This window comes from Leucoraja erinacea, chromosome 1 (genome assembly GCF_028641065.1).
Source record: "Leucoraja erinacea ecotype New England chromosome 1, Leri_hhj_1, whole genome shotgun sequence".
Taxonomy (NCBI): Eukaryota; Metazoa; Chordata; class Chondrichthyes; order Rajiformes; family Rajidae; genus Leucoraja; species Leucoraja erinaceus.
In genome coordinates, this window is record NC_073377.1 from 67,640,662 (window position 1) to 67,660,090 (window position 19,429).

General features: G+C 41.1%; 1 protein-coding gene across 1 annotated transcript in view; it reads left to right on the top strand.

Moving 5' to 3' along the window:
• corin (corin, serine peptidase) overlaps positions 1 to 19,429 on the top strand; it is a 156,447-nt gene that overhangs the window by 84,015 nt on the left and 53,003 nt on the right. Inside the window, 1 exon segment of the mRNA XM_055636671.1 lies at positions 16,677 to 16,790. Within this exon segment, the coding sequence (XP_055492646.1) occupies positions 16,677 to 16,790 (114 nt within the window).

Consider the following 19,429-nt stretch of genomic DNA (forward strand, 5'->3'; position numbering starts at 1 on the left):
ACAGCATTACTTTTGCTACATGCCAATTTTAACTCCTGATTCAACTTGAGCCCTATGTCCAGGCTACTGTTTGGGGGCTTGTAGATTAGTCCCATTAGGGTCTTTATACCCTTACAATTCCTTAGTTCTATCCATACTGACTCCACATCTCCTGTCTCAATGTCACCCCTTGCAAGGGACTGAATTTCATTCCTCACCAACAGGGCAACCCCACCCCCTCTGTCCACCTGTCTGTCTTTTCGATAGGAGGAAATCCTTGAATATTCAGTACCCAGCCCTGGCCCTCTTGTCTCAGTAATTCCCACAACATCATACTTGCCAGTTTCTAACTGAGCCTCAACCTCATCCACTTTATTCCTTATACTTTGCGCATTCATATACAGTACTTTGACCTTCGTATTCACTTCCTCCCTCGCAATTAGCCCTGACATTACTCTTTGTCCATTCTCGATCTATCCTACCCAATAATTTGAGAATCTTTTGTCATTTTTCCCGTAGCCACTTCCCCTTCAACTCCATCTTTATACTCCCAAGTTGTCAATCCCTCCCCCCCACTATTTAGTTTAAACCCACACGTGTAGCCCTAGCAAACCTGCCTGCCAGAATGTTGGTCCCCCTCCAGTTAAGGTGTAACCGGTCCCTTTTGTACAGGTCTCCCCTACCCCAGAAGAGATCCCAGTGGTCTATAAATCTAAATCCTTGCTCCCTGTTCCAACCCCTCAGCCACACATTCAGATCCCCTATCTCCCTGTTCCTGTCCTCACTAGCACGAGGTACTGGAAGCAATCCAGAGATAATCACCCTACAAGTCCGGCATTTCAGTCTTTTCCCAAATCTCTGAAGTCATGTTGGAGAACCTCCTTCCTCTTCTTCCCAATGTCGTTTGTGCCTACATGCACAACTACTGCCGGCTGTTCACCTTCTCTCTCAAGGATGTTCAGAATTCGGCTCATGACATCCTGAACCCTGGCACCAGGGAGGCAACAGACCATCCTCACATCTCGTCTGCCGCCACAGAATCTCCTGTCCACTCCTCGGACAATGTAGTCACCCACCACTAGGGCTCTGCCCGATGTCGGTCTCGCCGGTCGAGTCATCTCCAGGATCGGAGCCACCGACGTGTCCACCGCTCGGACTGGAAACAGTGTCTCCCCGGACAGTTCCCTAGAGGGCGAACCTGTTTACATTAGCCACCTGGGTCTTCTGCACTCCACGATTTCCACCCTTTCTCTCTGTCACACACCTTGGTTCTTCCCGTATCCTCGGCGTGACTACCTCACTGTAGGTCCTGTCCAGGAAACTCTTGTTTTCCCGGATGGCCCTGAGGTCATCCAGCTGCTTCTCCAGTGCCCCAATACGGTCCTTTAGGAGCTGAAGCTGGACGCACTTGCCACAGTTGTAGCAGCCAGAGGGTCCATCTGTGTCCCTGGGCTCCCACATTCTGCAAGCCTCACACTGTCTCATCTGCCCCGACATGTGTTCACCACGCTCCACAGTCCATGTAAGGATGGCAGATTTACTTTCATAAAGGACATGAGGGGACACATAGTTCCTTGTTATTGATTTTTTTTTAAGTTTACAGTCATCTGCCAACTTGGAGATTTTGTCTATGATTTCCTTGTCATAAATAGTCTTGAGTTCATATGGATCAAAAAGACCACCTTGAATTGCCAGTTTGTTTTCTATCTCTGCCCACCTTTACTTTTATTGAAATCCATGGAAAGGAAATTTGTGACAGGGTCTCAATATATAGGAACCTGTTGTAAAACCATCAAACACTCTCAAGAATATTCCATTATCCATGGATAATTAGAATTATAATATCAATTTGTATTGAGTAGTTTCCATTCTGATTTGTGCTTTTAAATGCCATATTTTCCTTTACTGTAAGGTAGTTTTCCATTGGTCTTGTAAATCATTTCTCAGTATTTAAAGATACAAAAATCTTTGGAAAAATACCAGTTGGGATGCGTATGGACATTCCCATTGATTTCCATATACTAACTATGTTAATGGTTAAATTTTTCTCATTTGAGTAAACTTCAGTAAATTCAAATGCTGGGTGGAAAAAAAAAACCCATTCAGGTGGAACAGGTAAAAATCTCATCTTAAATATATATTTCATAATTGGAAACTTTGACATGCAGTGTGGCAGATGGCTGAGTGAGTAATTAACGTAACACTGCAAATAACATGTACAGTTCTCCATGACAACAGTAAACGCATAAATCTGAAACCCTGGTTACCATACGCCAATAAAGTTGGTCCATAAATGTTTTTACAAATGGAAAATTTCAAAGCATTATGAAAGCATTCTGTTAGCTCACTGAGCTAGAATGAAGTGAGATTTCTTACAATGTCAATGTTTGTAACATAGTCAGAACAAATTGCTCTCTCTGGCTACCTTGTAATTCAAAGCCGTTAGTTTGCAAAGCATTTTGAGATTTGAATACACTTAAAATGCCATGAAACCATGAATTCTCAAAGGAGGAAAAGGTGTTAAAATTTGCAACTGCTAATGAGAAAATAGGTTATAGGGATGTCAAACCATCATGGTGATCAGTTCATGCGGTTTTACAGGGAGGAATAAGGGTCAAAGCTTTGGGCCAATATTCAGAGCTAGTTATCCACACTTGGCTTAACATGTAATGTGAAAATATGACAAAGTTAAGAAACATATTAAAGTATCTGTCTTCTTTTACTCTTAATTAAGACTCACTTTCCCCCCTTATGCCAGTCATCATGAAGCAGGATAGTAAAAGCTTCTTTAGGTTTGTGAAGAGGAAAAATTAAGACCAAAGTTGGACCCTTGAAGACCGATAAAGGTGAATTTATTATGGGGAACAAGGAAATGGCAGATGAGTTGCACAGGTACTTTGGATCTGTCTTCACTAAGGAGGACACAAACAATCTCCCTGATATAGTAGTGGCCAGAGGATCTGGGTTGATGGAGGAACTGAAGGAAATCCACATTAGGCAGGAAATGGTGTTGGATAGACTGATGGGACTGAAGGCTGATAAATCCCCAGGGCCTGATGGTCTGCATCCCAGGATACTTAAGGAAGTGGCTCTAGAAATTGTGGATGCATTAGTGATAATTTTCCAATGTTCTATAGACTCAGGATCAGTTCCTGTGGATTGGTGGTTAGCTAATGTTATCCCACTTTTTAAGAAAGGCAGGAGAGAGAAAACAAGGAATTATAGAACAGTTAGCCTGACATCGGTGGTGGGGAAGATGCTGGAGTCAATTATAAAAGATGAGATAGCTGCACATTTGGATAGCAGTAACAGGATCGGTCTGAGTCAGCATGGATTTACGAAGGGGAAATCATGCTTGACTAATCTTCTGGAATTTTTTGAAGATGTAACTCGGAAAATGGACAAGGGAGTGCCAATGGATGTAGTGTACCTAGACTTTCAGAAAGCATTTGATAAGGTCCCACATAGGAGATTAGTGGGCAAAATTAGGGCACATGGTATTGGAGATAGAATGCTGACATGTATAGAGAAGTGGTTGGCAGACAGGAAACAAAGAGTAGGGATTAACGGGTCCCTTTCAGAATGGCAGGCAGTGACTAGTGGGGTACCGCAAGGCTCGGTGCTGGGACTGCAGCTATTTACAATATATATCAAGTATTTGGATGAAGGGATTCAAGTAACATAGTAAGATTACTATCTAAATGGTGTCGTCAGATAACTATCTAAATGGCGTCAAATTGGGAAAAGGGGAAGTACAACGGGATCTGGGGGTCCTTGCACATCAGTCTATGAAAGTAAGCATGCAGGTACAGCAGGCAGTAAAGAAGGCGAATGGCATGTTGGCGTTTATAACAAGAGGAATCGAATATAGGAGCAAAGAGGTCCTTCTGCAGTTGTACAGAGCCCTAGTGAGACCACACCTGGAGTATTGTGTGCAGTTTTGGTCCCCTAATTTGAGGAAGGACTTTCTTGCTATTGAGGGAGTGCAGCGTACGTTTACAAGGTTAATTCCTGGGATGGCGTAACTGTCATATGCTGAGAGAATGGAGCAGCTGGGCTTGTACACTCTGGAGTTTAGAAGGATGAGAGGGTATCTCATTGAAACATATAAGATTGTTAAGGTTTGGACACGCTAGAGGTGGGAAACATGTTCCCGATGTTGGTGGAGTCCAGAACCAGGGGCCACAGTTCAAGAATAAGGAGTAAGCCATTTAGAACAGAGATGAGGAAACACTTTTTCTCACAGAGAGTGGTTAGTCTGTGGAATTCTCTGCCTCAGAGTGCGGTGGAGGCAGGTTCTCTGGTTGCTTTCAAGAAAGAGCCAGATAGGGCTCTTAAAAATAGCAGAGTCAGGGGATGTAGGGAGAAGGCAGGAACGGGGTACTGATTGGGGATGATCAGCCATGATCACAATGAATGGCGGTGCTAGCTTGAAGGGCCGAATGGCCTACTCCTGCACCTATTGTCTATTGTCTATTGTCTATTGTCTATTGTCATCTGCAAAGAAGTAGCACTACTTGTTCCCTGCTCAAATAACTACCTCACATTTGTATGTAAAAGTAAAGGCGACTTTCACTTTGCACTTATTATGGATGTTCTTCCTTGGTGTAGATCATTTCCCTCCAGAATGTGCTATTTGGAGGTTATCGAGTGCAAGAGAATTTTGTCATTAATGAGCAATTCTTTTTTTTAAATCTGTTTATTGTTTTTTTTCTCAAAAAAAACAAAAATAAAACATAAAAAACAGAGCAAAAAGAATAATGATAAACATAACAATGGTATTGATACATAGGCATCAGGATTACATTAATAACAGGTATAACCTAATATGAGACCAGTGACAAAATACACAATGAATATAGACCTCCCCGTCTCTATGTAAATATAGTTAAATCTTTAAAAGGAGACTTATAAATGTAAAAAAAAACACAAAGATAAAAAGACAAAAAGAAAAAAAAACAAAACGCCTCCTAAACTAAAGGAAAAAAAAAAGAAAAATTGATTATAATAAAATAATTATTTATTCATGAGTCAATTTGTGAAACATTTAACAATGGGAAGGAGTTTTATTTTGGGAATACTAGTTGTTTGGCACATGCTATTTATTGGATTTATTGTTAAAAGTATTAGATTGGAGGGTGGCATGGTGGCACAGTGGTAGAGCTGCTGCCTTACCACGTCAGAGACCCGTGTTCGATCCTGAATATGGGTGCTGACTAATTTGTATGTTCTCCCGTGACCACGTGTGTTTTCCCCAGGTGCTCCGGTTTCCTCCCACATTCCAAAGATGTACAGGTTTGTAGGTTAATTGGCTCTGGTAAAAATTATAATTTGTTCCTGATGTGTAGGACAGTGCTGGTGCACGGGGATCGCCGGTCGACGTGGACTGACTAGGCCGAAGGGCCTGTTTCTGCGCTGTATCTCTAAATTAAACTAAACTAAGACGAGAATTAAAATCGCCACATTGATGTAAAGGAAAATAGGATATGTAGTTAAAAATTAAGAGTTGGAGTGTGCCTTGCACCTTCTCACAGACTGTTGCCAGTGAGGCACTCAATTTCCCAGTGTGACCCTATTCCCACAAGCCTTTCAGTTGCAACCTCAATTATAACTTTGCCGATCAGATAGTGGGAAGAATTGAAATGGAGCAGGAAATTTGCTAGAGTCAAAGGACAACCCTAAACTAAGTCTTACGTTAAGAAAAAGAGAGTAGAGGAATTTAAGCATGCATGCTTTGGATATCAGCATGGGTGTAAAGGGCCAGCCACCATGATTACACCCATTACATCTTTCCCTTCAGTGCAAGATTGGAATAAATGGGATTGAATTGGAATAAACTGTTTGATAATAACAGGCAATAGTTTCAGATGCGGTTTAATTGTCTGCTGAGTCTGAACTAAATTGGTAGAGCAATGATTCAATGGTGGTGAACAGACAAAGGTGTTGGATTGGATTCAAAATAGTTTGGAGAAGAAGCTGGCCAGAAAAAAAGTGATCTTTTACCTCATTAACAGGGTTATCATGACATGTATGTTATTTTCTGTACTATCAGGACATTTGCTGAATTCATTTGAATTAGGAAATGAAATGAAGTCATATTCTGAATTATCTATACTGCTTTATAAAATAGTCCAGCATGTCGATGTACATTTTGCCTCATCTCCTTCAAGATTAATCAGTGCATCTATTGGAAAGTTAGAAAACTGTGTATGACGGTGTGTGTGGGATCATGTTATTGATTTCATATAACAAGGCATTGGCCATGCTATCATATGACTAAATATTAGTTGGTGATCATATGGTGAAATGGAATCAATGGAAGCAGCAGGGACAGGCGAACCTCAGCCTGTAAAACAAACAGGCCAAATCCAATTGCATTGATTCTGAAGTTCTCTGTAGATGGGCCATAGCAGACACAGCCAAAGCTGAGAAAGATTTTGGGGATGCCCATTTGATTTGTTTTCCTTTCTCCAACATAAATGGATGTAAATACTTAATTACTCAAACACACTTCACTCTTCTTCTTTCCATTTCTCCAAATCAACACAGAAAAGTAAGCAGATCAATAAAAAGTGTATTCTATCTAATGTGAATACATGATGTTGGTAGATCCACCTGCAATGCTAGTTGTGATCAAATGCTGTTTTTTGTATGCATTATGTTTTTAATTTTTTGGAGGATGTTTTTTGGTTTGTTATTATTGGCGATTGGTAATAGGAGAGAGAAATTTCTCAATTTAAGGGTTGATTTCAACTGTTTCCAGATTCGTAGGGTGCTATGAATTATCGGATTTTTCTCATACATTGATTTCTTCAAATGTATTGGAGAGAGAAGAATCGAGCCTATATTGAAAGGCAAACAATCTTCCCTCTCCATTTTTAACCAGTTTACTTGTTGGCATGTATCATCCATCCAGTAGATTACATTTTTAATATTAGTTGCCCAGTAATAGAGAAGAAAATTAGGGAGAGCCAGTCCACCGATTTCTTTAGGTTTGCATAAATGTCGTTTGTGAATTCTGTGAGTTTTATAATCCCAGATAAAGATTGTAATCACAGAGTCAAGTTTAAAAAAAAAAGTTTTTAGGGAGGTAAATCGTTATTGAATAGGTACAGGAGTTGTGGAAGGAAAATCATCTTTATGGCATTTACTCTACCTATAAGGGAAATCGGAAGTGTTTTCCAAAATTGAATAAGGGCATTTAATTTGGTGATTAATGGTTGAAATTTTGCTTGAAATAAAGAGGGATATTTTCTAGTCACGTAGACTCCAAGATATTTAAATTTTTCCGTAGCAATTCTAAAGGGGAATTTTAGGAGATGTGAAGGGTCTTGAGGTTTTATCGGCATAATTTCACTTTTGTTCCAGTTTATTCTATACCCTGAGAAGGAGCCGAATTGTTCTATGAGGTTTAGTATATTTGGGATACTGACTTGGGAGTTGGTAATATATAAAAGTCCATCGTCTGCATATAACAAAATCTTATTATTAGTATATTTACTATTATAGCCATGAATGTTCAGATGTACTCTTATACTTTCAGCTAAGGGTTCTATAGCAAGGGCAAATAACATTGGTGATATAAAGCACACCCTTGTCTATTGCCCCTGGATAATTGAAATATAGGTGACAGAGTTTGATTAGTTAGTATTCTGGCAGTCGGATTGTTATATAACAACTTTATCCATGAAATAAAATTTTCTCCTAGTTGGAATTTTTGCAATACTGTGAAGAGATATTCCCATTCTACTTGGTTAAATGCTTTTTCTGCATCTAAAGAAATAATTGATAAGTCTTTGTTTATCGATCTGTGTGAGTACATTATATTAAACAAACGTCTCAAGTTATTGAACAAATGTCTCTTGGGTATAAACCCAGTTTGATCAGAGTAATTTACTGACGTACTTACTTAGTCTTCTTGCCAGGGTTTTAGCTAATATTTTCTGGTCAGTATTTAAAAGAGTTATTGCTCTATATGATCCTGGCTCTTCAAGATCTTTATCTTTTTTTGGTATCAGTGAAATAGTTGATTTGGTTAAAGTTTGTGGTAACGTCTGTTCTTTAAATGAAGGGCTTGTAAATAAAGGGCTTGTAAACGAGGGGAAATTAATTCATGACATTTTTTATAGAATTCGTTACTGAACCCATCTGGGCCTGGCATTTTGCCATTATTCAGTGATTTAATAGTCTCTTCAATATCTTTTACTGTAATTTCCGCTCCTAATTCTTCTTGTTCCACTGCATTGAGTGACGGAAGGTTGCAATTGTTAAGGAAGTTTTGAATCTGTATAGTTTCTACTGAAGTTTTAGATGTGTTTAAATGTTGATAGAATTGTAAAAATCTTTCATTGATATCTTTAGGGAGTGTAAGCAGCTCGCCTTTTTCTGATCTAATTTTTTGGATAGTGTGATCTTTTTCCATTTTTCTCAGCTGACATGCCAGGAGTTTGTGCGGTTTATCACCAAATTCAAAGTTTTTTTGCTTAGTATATTGAAATAACTTAATAACTCTTGTGGAAAGAATTTGATTTAACTTGAATTTTAATACTGCTATCTTATTGTGTTTGTCAATAGAGGGATTGGTAGCATTTTCTAAATCAAGCTGTCTAATCTGTCCTTCTAATTCCAATTGTTTCAACCTGTTTTTTTTTTTATTTTGATAAGCTTGATATGAAATAATCGAGCCTCTGATAAAGGCTTTAAAAGATTCCCATAATAAAGAGGCCAAAATACCAGGTGTGTCATTTGTCTCATAAAATAGTTCCATCTGTTGCTTCAAATATTCACAGCAACCTGGGTCGGTTAATATTTGAGGATTAAATCTCCAGAACATTTTTTTATTATGCATTCCTTCTAATTTTAAGGAGAATGTTAATGGACAATGATCGAAAATAATATTATTATGATATTTAGGATTTATTGTAAAAGGGATCAATTTTGTGTCCACCAGAAAGTAATCAATACGTGTATACGTCTTATGAACGGCTGAATAAAAAGAATATTCTCTTCCAGATGTATTTGCATTCCTCCATACGTCGGTTATGTTTGTATTTTTTATAAAAGTGTTTAGAAGTTCGCTGGATTTTGATTTTGTATTATATCTCCTTTGCTGTGAAGATTTATCCAGATATTGGTCCAGTACACAATTGAAGACTTTGCTGGGTGGAGTCTGAGATTGTGATGATTATTTTATTAAAAATTGTAGGTTGTCAAAATTAGGGGCGTAGATATTCACCATAGTAAGTGGGGTTGAATATAACTCCCCAGATACTATAATATACCTACCCTCTTTATCGGCTATGGTGGCTTTGTGTTTGAATGGTTTGCCTTTACGAATTATGATTGCAGTATCTCTAGTTTTAGAAAGTAAAGTAGAATGATATAATTGACCAATCCAGTTTGCCTTCAGCCTGTTATGAGCTTCATCCTTGAGATGCGTCTCCTGTAAAAATATTATATCAGTATTAATAGATTTTAGAAGGGCAAAGACCTTACCCCTTTTAATTGGCTCATTAACGCCCCTAACATTCCAACTACAAAAGGTGATTCCTCCAGTTTTTCTCACATATTTCTGTTCTTCCAGCCACGATATTTAACCACAGCAGTAAGTTGCTCATCCAGTTTTGTGTCCAGCTTTTTGAGCTTTTCGAGCTTTTCAGCCAACAACTCTTTAATATCTTGCACCAGAGCTTGTCTTAGTTTTTGCTCTTGCTCTTGTTCCATAGTCAAAGTAGAGCTTTCTTCCTCAGAGCCTTGAAAAACGTCCTCACCTTCCTCTTGTAGTGTTTCCCACATGTTTTAGGTCTTCAAGGCGGTGGGGTGGGAAGGTTCCTTTTCTGGTACCATTTTCTCATTTAAAATACCGGAGTCGGGTCGACTTCTGGTGGTGCTATGGAGAGCTAAGACATTTCGCTCCGTAAAAATGCGCAAAAACACCCGGAAATAAAAAACGGATTGAAGAAAACGCTTACCGGCAGATGCCCGTTGTCGCGTAAGTGACGTCATCAGAAATCGACCCGACTCCGGTATTTTAAATGAGAAAATGGGGTACTGATTTTAGATGATCAGCCATGATCATATTGAATGACGGTGCTGGCTCGAAGGGCCGAATGGCCTACTCCTGCACCTATTTTGCTATGTTTCTATTGTGATTGTTTTCCTCTTATGCATTCAAGTCCCAAACTATTTTCCATTCTATAGAATGGCCAGGGAGGTGTACAAACATTACAATCCCATTACACCTAACTTCATTGAGAGGAACTCGATGCGAGAGCATTTGTAAAGAGCTATTGGATATTCATCCAACAATTTTGACAAAATCATATAAAGTGGTGAAGCTCTTGATTAAGTGAACATGTAAGGGTGCTGGATAGAGTGCAATACTTATTGTGTGTTTGTGTGTTCTTTTTCATTGTACCGTTGCTGGCAAATACATTTCACTTGCACTTTATGTGCAATTTATGTGCAAGTGACGAATAAAACTGGTTGTTGTTGTTGGTGTTGTTGTTAACTTTTAAACTGATGATATTATTGAATCCAGGATGGGAAAACAATTTAAATTATTTAAGTATCTTGAATAATTTAACTTTGAGTTTGCAATTTGAACAATTCCATTTATTTTACTTATTTTTGTCAGATACTTTTTGATACAGCAGGCAGTGAAGAAAGCCAATGGCATGTTTGCCTTTATAACAAGAGGTGTTGAGTATAGGAGCAAAGAGATCCTTCTGCAGTTGTACGATACAAGACACAAGATACATTTATTTGTCACATGTACCAGTTGGCACAGTGAAATGTGATCACCATACAGCCATACAATAAAGTAAAGAACACAACACATGATAGAGTTCAACATAAAACACACAGAAGAATCAAAAGTTTCCCACTGTGAGGGAAGGCACCAAAGTCAATTCTCTTCCTCTGATCTTCTTGATGTTTACCCGTGGGCGGGGTCTCCGGAGCCCTCCGCAGTCGCCGCTACGGACAGCCCGCCACTCAGGCCCGCTCGCCGGGATGTTGGAACTCCGCCTTCAGAACGGGAGGCCAACCTCAGCGGCTTGGACCTCCGAATCGGCCACTTCCTACCAGTGTCCGTGGCTCCCGATGTCCCCAGGCCGCACTGGGTGGAGATTCAAGCTGGCGGCCTTCGGCAAAGGACCCCAGGGACTCCGCGATGTCGGTCGGCGCCGCCTGCACTGGGAGCTCCACGAACCAGAGCCCCGCGATGTCGATGCTGCAAGCCCAACACTCCGGAGCTCCAAACTGCGAACCAGGCAGGTATCGCTCGCTCCGTGGTGCATCGCGTCGCCGCTGCCGAAGCTCTGGTCAGGTTCCCGGTCTCAGGTAGGAAAGGCCGCTTCGATCCAGTGGTAGGCCACGAGGAGGGGGGGCGAGGACGCAACTTGGAGAAATAGTTGCATCCTCGCCAGTAAGCGACTGGGAAGCGGTACAATAGAAACATAGAAACATAGAAAATAGGTGCAGGAGTTAGCCATTCGGCTCTTCGAGCCTGCACCGCCATTCAATATGATCATGGCTGATTATCCAACTCATTATCCTGTACCTGCCTTCTCTCCATACCCCCTGATCCCTTTAGCCACAAGGGCCACATCTAACCCCTCTTAAAAATAGCCAATGAACTGGCCTCAACTATCTTCTGTGGCAGAGAATTCCACAGATTCACCACTCTCTGTGTGAAAAATGTTCTAAAGACTTCCCTCTTATCCTTAAACTGTGACCCAGTATTCTGGACTTCCCCAACATCGGGAACAACCTTCCTGCATCTAGCTTGTCCAACCCCTTAAGAATTTTGTAAGTTTCTATAAGATCCCCCAGTACACCAAAGTTCCCAGGTTCTCAATCTTCTAAATTCTAGCGAGTACAAGCCGAGTCTATCCAGTCTTTCTTCATATGAAAGTCCTGCCGTCCCAGGAATCAGTCTGGTGAACCTTCTCTGTACTCCCTCTATGGAATGTCTTTCCTCAGATTGGGAGACCAAAACTGTACACAATACATTAGGAGACCAAAACTGGAGACCAATTATGATAAATTAATCAAATGTGGCATGTCCAGAGTGATTAGCATGAATCACTCGAGGGCAACCAGCAGCTGGGACCCAATCCCAATACTATTTCTTCTCCTTGACAGAGAGATTGAGGCCATTTGGCAGCACCCACTTTATGCTGAATCTCCTTGTCGAGTCCACACACAAGATTGGAAGTTGTTTAGCCAGAGCTGAACACACTTCTCGGCATCTTCATACAATGGTGTCTGTCTTGTCGCTTCTTGTGCTTCTTGTGCGTGGTGGTGGACAGATTGGTGAAAACAGGGTCGCAACTTGAACGCTCTTTCCTTGACCCCACCGCAACTGATGGTATTGGCCAATTTTGGGTAATCCAGGTATTGAACCTGGGAACTTTGGTGTACGGGTTGAGTATCACACTCTTTCTTACAAACCTGACCAACGATTTTAGCATTGATTTCAAATTGTCATTTTCCTGAATTCTCCTCATACGATACGATACGATATGATAGAACTTTATTCATCCCCAGAGGGAAATTGGTCTGCCCAACAGTCAGAACAAACAACAAGGTGCACGAAAACTTGAAATTAAAATTAAATTAAAAGTGCCTATTGTACAGCGCCTTCACTGTAATGAACAAATAAACAAACGATCGCTGACTTATACCCTGGGTGAGGGATTCTAAACTAGAGTGCCCCCCCCCCCCACGCCGGGTCCCCATTGTCTTCTCCTTACCCCCGCACGCTCATCGACCACTGATCACGTGTCGATCGCGAGGCCTCACCGCCGCTTCCGCTGTCGAGGCTCACGTCACCAAAGTCGAGGCTCACGCTGCTACCACTGGGGCTACCGTCGCCACCGCCGCTGAGACTCCTTCGGCCCAGCCAAGCATTCTCCGCGTTCCCCTGGGAGGCCTGTGGGGTAAGTCGGGCCTACCGGGACTCGTTCCGGTTGGCGCCGCGGTTGTTAGGCGGGTCCAGGTCTTATCAGTCACTCTTCAAGAATTCTGGATGCAGATGTTGACTTACACTGAAAATTTATGTTAGCAGTCTATAATTACCGTATAGGTGCATCAAATCTAGGACAAATAGACTCAGGAATAGTTTTCCGAAAATTATAACTGCTCTTAATTCACGCATGCACTGCTTTACATCCTAACACCCAGACTTCCATCTATTATATCCATGTATAGAAATTTGGAACTGTAATGTGTATTGTAACTGTAATTTGTAACATTTTTTTAAAAAACATTTTTAATATTTAATATAATCTTTAAACATCTCCTTCACCATTTTGCCTTTATAGATATGTATATAGCGCCGCAGAATTGTGCACCTATCCCCCCCCTCTCCCTTTTGTTTTTGTTTTCTGTTTCTTGTTTTTTGTACTAAATTATATGTATGCACTGAGTACGAACAGCTTTTAATTTCATTGTACACGTATAGTGACAATAAATGGCATAACTATAGCATTTTGCAGAATAATTTATAGTTTTAGTTTAGTTTATTGTCACCTGTACTGAGGTACAATGAAAGGCTTTATTGTTATGTGCCATCTAGTCAGCGGGAAGACTATAAATGATTAAAATCAAGCCGTCCAGTGTACATTTGCAGGATAAAAGGAATACCATTTAGTGCAAGATAAAATCCAGTAAAGTCCGAATTAAGATAGTCCAAGGGTCCCTTCCCTTGTGTTATCTTGGCCAATTTTACCCTGAATTCCAACCTAATGGAGTTACTCGCTTCACATCAACTGAGCTCAGTTTGGCTGGGGCTTCGTGGTAGGATAAACTTTGTCAAATGTATCCTAATATTAAGAGCAACTCCTTTCATATTCAGCTGTTTACATGTGTGTAACTCGCCTTTATATTTTGGATTTCTTGAATTATTCAAAATTGGGTGGTTGCCTAGCATCCAGAGCGTTTTTACTAAGCCATGATGCACCACCCAATATGTTCTCTACCACACTCCTGTAGAAAAGTAAGAGAGTCCATGGACACTGATATAATTTCTTAAAGTATTCATTTACTTTCAATGTTGCTCTTAAAGCAACAATTCTTGTTAATGTTTACACTAAATGAGTACACAGAGAGATGATTATCATGCTAATACGTGTTGATTTCCATGGTATAAGTACTGAATTAATTCGGTTTATTTTGTGCAATTGTTTATCAGTTGTCATACACGTCCTGGAAAGTCTTTGATGTCTACTGTGAACAGAGAGAAAGATACAAAACTGTGACCAATACTTCAGCAGGCAGTTAGATGCTGAGTAAACAATAACCCACAGACTTCTATTGAGATCCATAAGTTAGGGATGCAGGAGTAACAAACAAAATTTATGTCTAACAATCTGCTGTTGTGGAGAAATGTAACATGTTCCTATTTGTCTTAGTTAGTCAGAGATATTGCACTGATTGAATGAAATGGGGAAAAATCAGACCAGCCTCTTCTCACAGTGAAGTTGAACAATGATTCGGTTTAACTCTCCCCTCATTAGGTGACTGGTGACTCAGTTCATTTGACTGATGGCAGGCCCAAGAAGAAGAGAACAGGTTTAGATAGGATAGGTTTTGGGGGATATGGGGCAAATGCAGGGAGGTAGGACTAGCGTTGATGGGGCATGTCGGTCGGATTGGGCAGAAGGGGCTGTTTCCATGCTGTATGACTATGTATCTAAGAGGTGATGGCTATTTTAAAATATTCACAAAACCTTAGTTCATTCCCATGCCATTGTTGAACTTTTCTATGCTGGGATAAAGATGGAGGTCATTTTGAGTTCAACTACAATTGGTACTTATCTTGGTGACTGTAGAGAGATGCTTCTGCATACTCGCACAGTTGTTTAATTGAAACTAAGGAGCAAAGACCCTGGAATTATTTACCTCACATTTAGATGCAAATGTGGGGCAACTATTGGGTTTTCTGAGATAAATGAGCAAGGCTGGTCAGATAGTGCACCTTATCTCTGTCTGGATTATAACATTGTAAAATATTGCAACTTATTTGAGGTTAAAACTATAAACTGGTCAGTTCTCATAAATTGGTGAACACATGCCATGTGGTGCACTGTGAGAGCAAGTCTGTGTTGTATACTCCATATTAATGAATCAGCTGCAGGGTGAATGTGAACATGGAACATATATTAAAGTAGTGGAACATTAACTATTGTTCAAGGGGATGGGGTTCTGTGAAATACTACTGTTTACAACAAGATTTCTTCAAAGACTACTGGGTAAAAGCAGATGGCTGATTTGCATGTGAATCCGTAGCCAAACAATGGTGCCCTATTTGGATGTAAAGTGAGGAATCATGCCCTTGTGATTTCACAGCATTTATTCCTATACCTGCTGGGAGTGCTGGAGCCTAAATTCTCCTTTATGTGAGAACCTAAAATCCTGTAAGGGTGGAGTCAAGCTATGGACAAACACCATAGATATATATGTGTTTAAGAAGGAACTGCAGATGCTGGAAAATCGAAGGTACACAAAAATGCTGGAGAAACTCAGCGGGTGCAGCAGCATCTATGGAGCGAAGGAGAATAGGCAACGTTTCGGGATGAAACGTCGCCTATCTCCTTCGCTCCATAGATGCTGCTACACCCGCTGAGTTTCTCCAGCATTTGTGTGTACCATAGATATATATATTGTGTCTATCTTCTGTGTAAACCAGCATCTGCAGTTCCTTCCTACACCTAGCTACATCGGTTTTAGAATTATATGTTGGTTGGGTGAAGTATAAAGCTAAAAACTGAGCAGTTCATATTTTCATTTGGTAAAATAAATGCAGCAAATAAGTACCTTAAACGTCCTTAGCAGCAAATTATTTCATCTTTTATGTCAACAAATTATCTTCTTTAAAAAAAAATGTTCTACTTCTAGTAATCTTAAAAAAATAATTTCAAAAAGAAAGTTGCATCAGTAACTGTACATAGAACTGTGCATAAAAAATAAACTGAACTGCATGTATTATATGACTGACTGAGCCATGAATTATACAGCACAGAAATAGGATGCTCAGCCTAAGTACCTGCCCTAACCAGCAAGCACCCACTTATACAAATGCTACATTAATTGCAGTTGTAGGGAGGAAACCCTTCTTGAAGAAAGGTTTCGGCCCGAAACGTTGCCTATTTCCTTCGCTCCATAGATGCTGCTGCACCCGCTGAGTTTCTCCAGCTTTTTTGTGTACCTACACTAATTACAGTTTATTTCACCTTTTAAGTTTTGATCCCTATATAATTCTAAGATTATATAGGGATCTTTTAACATTAAGATATATATTTGCAATATTTTAACCATCATAATGTTTGTTAACGTTTCCGGTACTTCAGAAGGCTGACATTCGTAGAAGACATATATTTCATAACTAATATATATCTATATATTTGTCTGCAGGTAAAGACAGTGCCTGTGAAATTAATCCAACAAAAAGCATACAGTGTAGGAAGGAACTGCAAATGTTGGTTTAAATCGAAGATAGACACAAAATGCTGGAGTAACTCAGCGGGACAGGCAGCATCTCTAGAGAGAAGGAATGGGCGACATTTCGGGTCAGACCTTCGGGCCTGAAGAAGGGTCTCGACCCAAAACATCCCCCATTCCTTCTCTCCATTCTCTGCCTGTCCCATAAAGCATCCTGTAGCTTGCCAAATGTCCTTTTCTTTTTCTTGCAGTATCTTGCAAAGAGGTGGACAGCTTCTTGTGTGGTAGTGCCTTCTGCGTCCAAAGGAAGCTGGTGTGCAATGGTTACAATGACTGCGATGACTGGAGCGATGAAGCAAACTGCAGTATGTCACTATTTTCCTTTCCCGTGTTGACTGTGGATAGTGATTAAACTTTTCTCAAAGAGTCAAGTATTGTAATGGGATATGCAGCATCTTTATACAAAAACTCAAAGTACATACATCCACGATACTGGCTTATACAATAGCAGCCTAAAATATATCTTTTCCGGTTGGATAACGGCTTTATGGCGTCCATTTCGGATCATTGGTCAGATTAGTTGTATCATTATTATGTTGACATTATTGTCAGAGAAACTGCCAGAAACAGATGCCTTTCGTGCAAAGCATTTTTTACTGTATCAAATGTGGCTGCGGTCCTTGTGAATATTTGTTTGCCAACCCAGGCTGCAAGCCGACTGTATCTGGTAATCCCAGGTAGTTTCCCCATGATGTTGCTAACCAGTATGAGTCTGCTTCACAGGGAATGTGGCAAGGACACTGATCCATTGCTCTAGGGTGTGTGTGGCCTAAAGTGTGATCAGACTATCAGTACCTGTTTCGATATTGATTTTTTTAAAATATCCTTTCGCCAGTTCTCAGTGCTTACACTTCTAGATGTGGCCTCGCAATCTGACAATGCACACGTTGATCAGTGAAGCCCTGCCACCTTGTACAAAGGTTATCAGGCTGTGATTAATAGTGTAAATGCAGGAAAATGGATAATAAATGATCAGCATATCAGTTCCAGTATTTATTGAGCCAAGGTTTTAAAGTAAGAATTGGGTGGGTAGCTGGTGGTGGTGGTAGCTGGTGGAGTGGGTAAACATAGAAACATAGAAATTAGGTGCAGGAGTAGGCCATTCGGCCCTTCGAGCCTGCACCGCCATTCAATATGATCATGGCTGATCATCCAACTCAGTATCCCGTACCTGCCTTCTCTCCATACCCTCTGATCCCCTTAGCCACAAGGGCCACATCGAACTCTGTAGCTGGTGGAGTGGGTAGTTGATGGGTGGGTAGCTGGTGGATTGGGTAGTTGATGGGTGAGTAGCTGGTGGAGTGGGTAGTTGATGGAGTGGGTAGCTGGTGGAGTGGGTAGCTGATGGAGTGGGTGGCAGTGTCCTTATTAGGGAGGATGCATTTCTCTGCAGGCTCTAGAGTTTTGATTGTGCAGTTCCTCACTTAAGAGTTGGTTTAATTGATATACTTGATTCCCCTCTATGGCAGGGATTGTCCTAGGGAGCATCCCATGAACCTAAGGACAAGGAACTGCAGATGCTGGTTTATAAAAAACAAAAAAACAAAATGCTGGAGTAACTTGGAGTGTCAGGCAGCATCTCTGGAGAACATGAATAGGTGATGCTTCTTCACAACTGACCCAAAATATCACATATCCATTCTCTCCACAGATGCTGCCTGACCCACTAAGTTACTCCAGCACTTGGTTTTGTTCGGACTTTAAGATTTTGCTGATATTCTGCCATGATCACTTTCAGGATCATTGATTAGACAATAGGTGCAGGAGTAGGCCGTTCAACGTCATCATGGCTGATTATCCACAATCAGTACCCCACTCCCGCCTTCTCCCCATATCCCTTGACTCCACTATCTTTAAGAGCCCTATCAAGCTCTCTCTTGAAAGTATCCAGAGAACCGGCCTCCATTGCCCTCTGAGGCAGATTATTCCACAGACTCGCAACACTCTGTGTGAACATTTTTTTCGTCATCTCCGTTCTAAATGCCTTACCCTTATTCTTAAACTGTGGTCCCTGGTTCTGGACTTCCTCAACATCAGGAACATGTTTTCTGCCTCTAGTGTGTCCAAACCCTTAATAATCTTTTATGTTTCAATAAGATCCTTTCTCATCCTTCTAAACTTCAGAGTGTACAAGCCCAGCTGCTCCATTCTCTCAGCATATGACAGTCCCGCCACCCGGGAATTAACCTTGTAAACCTACGCTGCACCCCCTCAATAGCAAGAATGTCCTTCCTCAAATTAGGGGACCAAAACTGCACACAATACTCCAGGTGTAGTCTCACTAGGGCCCTATACAACTGCAGAAGGACCTCTTTGCTCCTATACTCAACTACTCTTGTTATGAAGGCCAACATGCCATTCGCTTTCTTCACTCTCAGTGACTGACTTTCTTCACATTAGGTAGTGTCTAAGCTGCACTTTCCTCCAAACGGCCCAAACCCTGACATGTCCATTCAAGGACCCAAGCAGTCGTTCCAGATGCGACAGAGGTTCACCTGCATCTCCTCCAACCTCATCTATTGCATCCGCTGCTCTAGATGTCAGCTGATCTACATCGGTAAGACCAAGTGTAGGCTTGGCGATCGTTTCGCCGAACACCTCCGCATTAACCAACCTGACCTCCTGGTGGCTCAGCAACTCCCCCTCCCATTCCGAATCCGACCTCTATGTCCTGGGCCTCCTCCATGGCCAGAGTGAGCACCATCGGAAATTCGAGGAGCAGCACCTCATATTCCACTTGAGCAGTCTGCACCCTAGCGGCATAAACATTGAATTCTCCAATTTCCGGTAGCCCTTGCTGTCTCCTCCCCTTCTCAGCTCTCCCTCAGCCCTTGGGCTCCTCCTCTTCCTTTTTTTTCCTTCTCCCCCCCACACCCCCTCCCCCACCCTACATCAGTCTGAAGAAGGGTTTTGGCCTGAAACGTTGCATATTTCCTTCGCTCCA